Below are 9,960 nucleotides of genomic sequence, written 5' to 3' on the forward strand. Positions count from 1 at the left end.
TTATTCTGCATGGCCTTATTATACAACCAGTAAGACATTAACTAAGAGTCTTCCCTAACCCCAAGCCCAACCCTTCTAACCCCAACCCTAACTCTAACCCTAACCCTTTGAACCCTTACCCTCTAACCCTAACCCTACCCCTTATACAACCAGTAAGCCATTAACTAAGAGTCTTCCCTAACCCTAATCCTAACCTCAACCTAACCCTTATATGTTCCCCTAGTGTCCAAATAACTCTAAATTAAGTCTTTGTTACTTTAATAAGCAACTAATTAATGGTGAATAAGTTCCCCATACTAAAGTGTTACCCAATCATTTTTTTTGCACACTCCTAATAAAAATAAAACACTTTTTTTTTTAATCTATTAAGAATTGTTGCAAATAAGAATTGCGATTAATCTGACAAAAATAAATAAAATGTAACACTTAAGAATGGCGAACATATTCACCATTAATTAGTTGCTTATTGACATGCAAATTAGTAACATATTGGCTCTTAATTAGTCATTATTAAGTACTTATTAATGCCTTATTCTGCATGGCCTTATTATACAACCAGTACGCCATTAACTAAGAGTCTTTCCTAACCCCAACCCTTCTAACCCTAACCGTAACCCTAAACCTAACCCTTCTAACCCTTACCCTCTAACCCTAACCTAGCCCTTATACAACCAGTAAGCCATTAACCAAGAGTCTTCCCTAACCCTAACCCCAACCCTTATATGTTCCCCTAGTGTCCAAATAACTCTAAATTAAGTCTTTGTTACTTTAATAAGCAACTAATTAATGGTGAATATGTTCCCCATACTAAAGTGTTACCCAATATTTTTTTTTGCACACCCCTAATAAAAATAAAAATCATTTACATTTTTTTGAATCGGTTAAGAATTGTTACAAATAAATATTAGGTAACACTTTAGTATGGGGAACATATTCACCATTAATTAGTTGCTTATTAACATGCAAATTAGTAACATATTGGCTCTTAATTAGTCATTATTAAGTACTTATTAATGCCTTATTCTGCATGGCCTTATTACACAACCAGTAAGCCATTAACTAAGAGTCTTTCCTAACCCCAACCCTTCTAACCCTAAACCTAACCCTTCTAACCCTTACCCTCTAACCCTAACCTAACCCTTATACAACCAGTAAGCCATTAACTAAGAACCTTCCCTAACCAAGAGTCTTCCCTAACCCTAACCCCAACCCTTATATGTTCCCCTATTGTCCAAATAACTCTAAATTAAGTTTTTGTTAGTTTAATAAGCAACTAATTAATGGTGAATATGTTCCCCATACTAAAGTGTTACCCAATATTTTTTTTTGCACACCCCTAATAAAAATAAAAATAATTTAAATTTTTTTGAATCGATTAAGAATTGTTACAAATAAATATTAGGTAACACTTTAGTACGGGGAACATATTCACCATTATTTAGTTGCTTATTAACATGCAAATTAGTAACAGATTGTCTCTTAATTAGTCATTATTAAGTACTTATTAATGCCTTATTCTGCATGGCCTTATTATACAACCAGTAAGCAATTAACTAAGAGTCTTCCCTAACCCTAACCCTTCTAACCCTAACCCTAACCCTGACCCTGACCCTTATATGTTCCCCTATTGTCCAAATAACTCTAAATTAAGTCTTTGTTAGTTTAATAAGCAACTAATTAATGGTGAATATGTTCCACATACTAAAGTGTTACCCAATATTTTTTTTGCACACCCCTAATAAAAATAAAAATAATTTAAATTTTTTTGAATCGATTAAGAATTGTTACAAATAAATATTAGGTAACACTTTAGTATGGGGAACATATTCACCATTATTTAGTTGCTTATTAACATGCAAATTAGTAACAGATTGGCTCTTAATTAGTCATTATTAAGTACTTATTAATGCCTTATTCTGCATGGCCTTATTATGCAACCAGTAAGCCATTAACTAAGAGTCTTTCCTAACCCCAACCCTTCTAACCCTAACCCTAAACCTAACCCCTCAAACCCTTACCCTCTAACCCTAACCTAACCCTTATACAACCAGTAAGCCATTAACTAAGAGTCTTTCCTAACCCCAACCCTTCTAACCCTAACCGTAACCCTAAACCTAACCCTTCTAACCCTTACCCTCTAACCCTAACCTAACCCTTATACAACCAGTAAGCCATTAACTAAGAGTCTTCCCTAACCCCTACCCTTCTAACCCTAACCCTAATCCTAACCCTAACCCCAACCCTTATATGTTCCCCTAGTGTCCAAATAACTCTAAATTAAGTCTTTGTTACTTTAATAAGCAACTAATTAATGGTGAATATGTTCCCCATACTAAAGTGTTACCCAATCATTTTTTTTGCACACCCCTAATAAAAAAAAAATTATTATTATTATTATTATTTTTTTAAATCAATTAAGAATTGTTACAAATAATTGCGATTAATCTGCATTTTTTTTTAAAATTGTTTTTAAACGATTAAGAATTGTTACAAATAAGAATGGTGTTTAATTTGAAGTAAATTTTTTTGGGGGGGAAACACCTAATAAAAAATTACTTGAATTTACTTGAATTTTTTTTTTAAATCAATTGAGAATTATTGCAAATAAAAATTGTAATTAACCTGAAGAGAAATGTTCGCTACAATACAATCATTGACACATCAGTCCAAATGGTCGCACAGGTGAAGGTAAACCAGGTGTCACAGGTGAAAGTAAATAAGGTGAAAGTAAACCAGGTTGAAAGTATTGAAAGTAAACCAGGGTGAAGGTAAACCAGGTTGAAAGTAAACCAGGTGTCACAGGTGAAGGTAAACCAGGTGTGGCCTCCCCATGAAGGACTCTTTGCAGGACAGCATTAGTGATCAGCATGGAATGGCAGCCCCGTCAAGACCGGATAGGACAGCAAAGCGAGTGAAAGCAGCAAAGTCACGTTTCATCACACAGACACAGACTCATCACGGGGGCCCCCTCCTTCAGGGGCCCCGCTGCCTTGCTCTCTGCCTTCAGCGTACCGTCAAAAATGTACAATTTTACACGTGGCAAACCAAAACATTGCAACAGTTTGCTCGCAGGGAAAATAAATCAAAACAATTCTCACACTCGAGTCACTAAGCTGACTTGAGTGCGGAAGAAATAAAAAATCAACTCCTCGGTTTTAAAAGCGGAATTTGCAAGGACGGATAAAAAAAAAAAAAAAAAAAAGGCGGAGCTTCGCCTGACTTCATTGCTGCGCCTCAAACTATTCGGTTTCACTTCAGTCACGAGGCGTTTGAGGGAATCGTACGTTAGCACGTTGCATCCACTAAACAACATTCAAAGGAAACATGGCACGGTACAACTTTTTTTTTTTTTTCTTCTTTTTTTTTTTCCTCCTTTCTTTGCACTTGAAGTCCAGTCGAAACAAACACAAAAAAAAGTCTTTGAAAAAAAGGTGTTTTTTTATATAGAATATCTTCCTTTGTAGCTTTTGTCTGGGGGGGGGAATTGTGCAAATTCAGCAGTAACACGAGTGGCGAGAGATCCCAGAGTGGGCGGTCGGAGACAAAAAAAAAAAGTTCTCGCAGCCTCCGTCGACCGCCGCTCCGACTCAGACTGAAAAAAAAAAAAAAAGCCACGCCCACGACGTGGCGCGGGGAAATGTCCACTCGCTGGCGCGGACACATAAGACCCCGCCCATCTCTGCCGAACCCCCTTCCGTTTTTGCAGCTTACCGCTTCGCCGCTCTTGCACTTTGTCCTATTGTTGGGGGGGTGGAGTTGTGGTGGTGGTGGTTCCGCAAGGGGGAGGAGCCGGGCGGCGAGCGAGAGCGCCCTGAGCGGACGCCGGCCGACCCTCAGCTGGCGAGGGCCATGGTGTCGATGACCTGCTCCAGCTTGCTCCTCAGCCGCTGCCTCCTCGCCTGCTCGTCGCGCTCCAACGCCGACAAGATCTGAGGTCAGATACGATCATTATGGACCTAAAGTCATCACACACAGCTGGAGTGGACGGGATGTGTAGCAAAATCTTGAAAGCCATAGCAAATCCTCTTTGTCACTGTATAAACCTGTCACTTAGTGCTGGCATTGGACCCAAAATGTCCAAAGTGGCAAAAAATAATCCCAATTTTTAAATCAGGGGATAAAAATAATATGGACAATTATAGGCCAATTTCAATTTGACCAACATTTTCAAAAATATTTGAGAAAGTGGTCTATGACCGACTGAATGGCTTTCTGGAAAAACTAAATATCCTTGTCCCCTCCCAATATGCCATCCATCCATCTTCTTCCGCTTATCCGAGGTCGGGTCGCGGGGGCAGCAGCCTAAGCAGGGAAGCCCAGACTTCCCTCTCCCCAGCCACTTTGTCCAGCTCTTCCTGTGGGACCCCGAGGCGTTCCCAGGCCAGCCGGGAGACATAGTCTTCCCAACGTGTCCTGGGTCTTCCCAGTGGCCTCCTACCGGTCGGACGTGCCCTAAACACCTCCCGAGGGAGGCGATCGTGTGGCATCCTGACCAGATGCCCGAACCACCACATCTGGCTCCTCTCCATGTGGAGGAGCAGCGGCTTTACTTTGAGCTCCCCCCGGATGACAGAGCTTCTCACCCTATCTCTAAGGGAGAGCCCCGCCACCCGGCGGAGGAAACTCATTTCGGCCGGTTGTACCCGTGATCTTGTCCTTTCGGTCATAACCCAAAGCTCATGACCATAGGTGAGGATGGGAACGTAGATCGACCGGTAAATCGAGAGCTTTGCCTTCCGGCTCAGCTCCTTCTTCACCACAACGGATCGATACAGCGTCCGCATTACTGAAGACGCCGCACCGATCCGCCTGTCGATCTCACGATCCACTCTTCCCCCACTCGTGAACAAGACTCCGAGGTACTTGAACTCCTCCACTTGGGGCAGGGTCTCCTCCCCAACCCGGAGATGGCACTCCACCCTTTTCCGGGCGAGAACCATGGACTCGGACTTGGAGGTGCTGATTCTCATCCCAGTCGCTTCACACTCGGCTGCGAACCGATCCAGTGAGGGCTGAAGATCTCGGCCGGAGGAAGCCATCAGGACCACATCATCTGCAAAAAGCAGAGACCTAATCCTGCAGCCACCAAACCAGATCCCCTCAACGCCTTGACTGCGCCTAGAAATTCTGTCCATAAAAGTTATGAACAGAATGGGTGACAAAGGGCAGCCTTGGCGGAGTCCAACCCTCACTGGAAACGTGTCCGACTTACTACCGGCAATGCGGACCAAGCTCTGGCACTGATCATACAGGGAGCGGACTGCCACAATCAGACAGTCCGACACCCCATACTCTCTGAGCACTCCCCACAGGACTTCCCGAGGGACACGGTCGAATGCCTTCTCCAAGTCCACAAAACACATGTAGACTGGTTGGGCAAACTCCCATGCACCCTCAAGGACCCTGTGGTTTTCGTCCTGGTCGTGGAACTGTGTGTTAATCATATAGCATTGTTTTTATTTGATTATTATTTTGTTGTTGTTGTTGTTGTTGTGCTTGCTACCATGTTTTCATCATTCCATGTATATACTATCCTCTGGCCCCCCTGTCAAAAAGCGTCTTCTAGCTTATTTGGGGGACCCTTTCACTTACCAACATCTTTAAATGATGACATTCACTACTATTGTAATTGTTATATGGTATTGTGAATAAACTTGAAACTTGAACTTGAACAGGGGAAAGGTCGGAAACTGTTGCCTTCGAAACACGGCGGACACTTGTCAAATGTCCCAAACCGTGAGATAATGTCACATTTGTGGACGTGAGGCCAAAGTGCGTAGAAAAAAAGGAGTACCGTATTTTTTCGGACTATAAGTCGCAGTTTTTTTCATAGTTTGGCCGGGGGGTGCGACTTATACTCAGGAGCGACTTATGTGTGAAATTATTAACACATTAGCGTAGAATATCAAATAATATGATTTATCTCATTCACGTAAGAGACTAGACCAGGGCTCGGCAACCTTCAGCATACAAAGAGCCATTGGAGCCCATTGACCCACAAATAAAACCCAACTAGAGCCGCAAACTCTGTTCGATTCCTAATATGACGATAACACCACTTATAGTTTCCTTACACTTGTGCTATAGGACTTATGAAATCAAACACTTGACAAAAACGACTCGCATTTTATTTCTGGGTATAACGAAGCAAATCACCAAATAATTTTTAAGAAAAAAAAATACACTGTTTCTTCCCTTATTAATGAATAAAAAAAATAAAAATCTGGTAGAAGAATTCCTCTTGGTTTTAGTTGGAGGACTTGGTTTTAGGACCATTAAAGGACTTGTTTGTTTACTTACTACTAAAAGACAAGTTGTCTAGTATGTTGACTATTTTATTTAAGGACTAAATTGCAATAATAAACAAACTTAGCATGTAACGGACTTGGTTTTAGTTGGTAAAAGAACTCCTCTTGGTTTTAGTTGGTGGACTTGGTTTTAAGACCATTAACTGACTTGTTTGTTTACTTACTACTAAAAGACAAGTTGTCTAGTATGTTAACTATTTTGTTTAAGGACTTAACTGCAATAATAAACAAGCTTAACGTGTAACGGACTTAGTTTTAGTTGGTTGAAGAACTCCTTTTGGTTTTAGTTGGTGGACTTGGTTTTAGTTGGTGGACTTGGTTTTAGGACCATTAAAGGACTTGTTTGTTTACTTACTACTAAAAGACAAGTTGTCTAGTATGTTCACTATTTTATTTAAGGACTTAACTGCAATAATAAACAAACTTAACGTGTAACGGACTTGATTTTAGTTGGTAGAAGAGCTCCTCTTGGTTTTAGTTGGTGGACTTGGTTTTAGGACCATTAACGGACTGGTTTGTTTACTTACTACTAAAAGACACGTTTTCTAGTATGTTCACTAATTTATTTAAGGACTAAATTGCAATAATAAACAAACTTAATGTGTAACAGACTTGGTTTTAGTTGGTAGAAGAATTCCTCTTGGTTTTAGTTGGTGGACTTGGTTTTAGGACCATTAACTGACTTGTTTGTTTACTTACTACTAAAAGACAAGTTGTCTAGTATGTTCACTATTTTATTTAAGGACTAAATTGCAATAATAAACAAACTTAATGTGTAACAGACTTGGTTTTAGTTGGTAGAAGAACTCCTCTTGGTTTTAGTTGGTGGACTTGGTTTTAGGACCATTAACTGACTTGTTTGTTTACTTACTACTAAAAGACAAGTTGTCTAGTATGTTAACTATTTTGTTTAAGGACTTAACTGCAATAATAAACAAGCTTAACGGGTAACGGACTTGGTTTTAGTTGGTGGACTTGGTTTTAGGACCATTAACGGACTTGTTTGTTTACTTACTACTAAAAGACAAGTTGTCTAGTATGTTCACTATTTTATTTAGGACTTAACTGCAATAATAAACAAACTTAACGGACTTGGTTTTAGTTGGTAGAACTCCTCTTGGTTTTAGTTGGTGGACTTGGTTTTAGTTGGTGGACTTGGTTTTAGGACCATTAACGGACTTGTTTGTTTACTTACTACTAAAAGACAAGTTGTCTAGTATGTTCACTATTTTATTTAAGGACTAAATTACAATAATAAACAAACTTAACGTGTAACGGACTTAGTTTTAGTTGGTTGAAGAACTCCTTTTGGTTTTAGTTGGTGGACTTGGTTTTAGGACCATTAACGGACTTGTTTGTTTACTTACTACTAAAAGACAAGTTGTCTAGTATGTTCACTATTTTATTCAAGGACTTAACTGCAATAATAAACAAACTTAACGTGTAACGGACTTGGTTTTAGTTGGTAGAAGAGCTCTTTTTGGTTCTAGTTGGTGGACTTGGTTTTAGGACCATTAACGGACTTGTTTACTTACTACTAAAAGACAAGTTGTCTAGTATGTTCACTATTTTATTTAAGGACTAAATTACAATAATAAACAAACTTAACGTGTAACGGACTTGGTTTTAGTTGGTAGAAGAGCTCCTCTTGGCTTTAGTTGGTGGACTTGGTTTTAGGACCATTAACTGACTTGTTTGTTTACTTACTACTAAAAGACAAGTTGTCTAGTATGTTAACTATTTTGTTTAAGGACTTAACTGCAATAATAAACAAACTTAACGGACTTGGTTTTAGTTGGTAGAACTCCTCTTGGTTTTAGTTGGTGGACTTGGTTTTAGGACCATTAACTGACTTGTTTGTTTACTTACTAATAAAAGACAAGTTGTCTAGTATGTTCACCATTTTATTTAAGGACTTAACTGCAATAATAAACAAACTTAACGTGTAACGAATTTGGTTTTAGTTGGTAGAAGAACTCCTCTTGGTTTTAGTTGGTGGACTTGGTTTTAGTTGGAGGACTTGGTTTTAGGACCATTAACGGACTTGTTTGTTTACTTACTACTAAAACACAAGTTGTCTAGTATGTTCACTATTTTATTTAAGGACTAAATTACAATAATAAACAAACTTAACGTGTAACGGACTTAGTTTTAATTGGTTGAAGAGCTCCTCTTGGTTTTAGTTGGTGGACTTGGTTTTAGGACCATTAACTGACTTGTTTGTTTACTTACTACTAAAAGACAAGTTTTCTAGTATGTTCACTATTTTATTCAAGGATTTAACTGCAATAATACACAAACTTAACGGACTTGGTTTTAGTTGGTAGAACTCCTCTTGGTTTTAGTTGGTGGACTTGGTTTTAGTTGTAGGACTTGGTTTTAGGACCATTAACGGACTTGTTTGTTTACTTACTACTAAAAGACAAGTTGTCTAGTATGTTCACTATTTTATTTAAGGACTAAATTACAATAATGAACAAACATAATGTGTAACGGACTTGGTTTTAGTTGGTAGAAGAATTCCTCTTGGTTTTAGTTGGTGGACTTGGTTTTAGTTGGTGGAACTCCTCTTGGTTTTAGTTGGTGGACTTGGTTTTAGGACCATTAACTGACTTGTTTGTTTACTTACTACTAAAAGACAAGTTGTCTAGTATGTTCACTATTTTATTTAAGGACTTAACTGCAATAATAAACAAACTTAACGGACTTGGTTTTAGTTGGTGGACTTGGTTTTAGTTGGTGGACTTGGTTTTAGGACCATTAACGGACTTGTTTGTTTACTGACTACTAAAAGACAAGTTGTCTAGTATGTTCACTATTTTATTTAAGGACTTAACTGCAATAATAAACAAACTTAACAGACTTGGTTTTACTTGGTAGAACTCCTCTTGGTTTTAGTTGGTGGACTTGGTTTTAGGACCATTAACGGACTTGTTTGTTTACTTACTACTAAAAGACAAGTTGTCTAGTATGTTCACTATTTTATTTAAGGACTTAACTGCAATAATAAACAAACTTAACGGACTTGGTTTTAGTTGGTGGACTTGGTTTTAGTTGGTGGACTTGGTTTTAGGACCATTAACGGACTTGTTTGTTTACTTACTACTAAAAGACAAGTTGTCTAGTATGTTCACTATTTTATTTAAGGACTAAATTACAATAATAAACAAACTTAACGTGTAACGGACTTAGTTTTAGTTGGTTGAAGAACTCCTTTTGGTTTTAGTTGGTGGACTTGGTTTTAGTTGGAGGACTTGGTTTTAGGACCATTAACTGACTTGTTTGTTTGCTTACTACTAAAAGACAAGTTGTCTAGTATGTTCACTATTTTATTTAAGGACTTAACTGCAATAATAAACAAACTTAACGTGTAACGGACTTGGTTTTAGTTGGTAGAAGAGCTCCTTTTGGTTTTAGTTGGTGGACTTGGTTTTAGGACCATTAACGGACTTGTTTGTTTACTTACTACTAAAAGACAAGTTGTCTAGTATGTTCACTATTTTATTTAAGGACTAAATTACAATAATAAACAAACTTAACGTGTAACAGACTTGGTTTTAGTTGGTAGAAGAGCTCCTCTTGGCTTTAGTTGGTGGACTTGGTTTTAGGACCATTAACTGACTTGTTTGTTTACTTACTACTAAAAGACAAG

General features: G+C 38.5%; 1 protein-coding gene across 2 annotated transcripts in view; it reads right to left on the bottom strand.

Annotated features, from left to right (window-relative positions):
• Positions 1-2,228: 2,228 nt before the first annotated feature.
• The window catches only part of LOC133578320 (plexin-A1-like), a 578,589-nt gene continuing 570,857 nt past the window's right edge, over positions 2,229-9,960 (bottom strand). For both annotated transcript variants that reach the window (XM_061932661.1, XM_061932660.1), the window contains exon 32: positions 2,229-3,929. In XM_061932661.1, coding sequence (XP_061788645.1) covers positions 3,834-3,929 — 96 coding nt within the window. In that variant the 3' untranslated portion in view covers positions 2,229-3,833. The remainder of the gene's footprint in view (positions 3,930-9,960) is intronic.

The sequence above is a fragment of the Nerophis lumbriciformis genome, linkage group LG38, assembly GCF_033978685.3.
Source record: "Nerophis lumbriciformis linkage group LG38, RoL_Nlum_v2.1, whole genome shotgun sequence".
In the NCBI taxonomy this organism is placed as follows: domain Eukaryota; kingdom Metazoa; phylum Chordata; class Actinopteri; order Syngnathiformes; family Syngnathidae; genus Nerophis; species Nerophis lumbriciformis.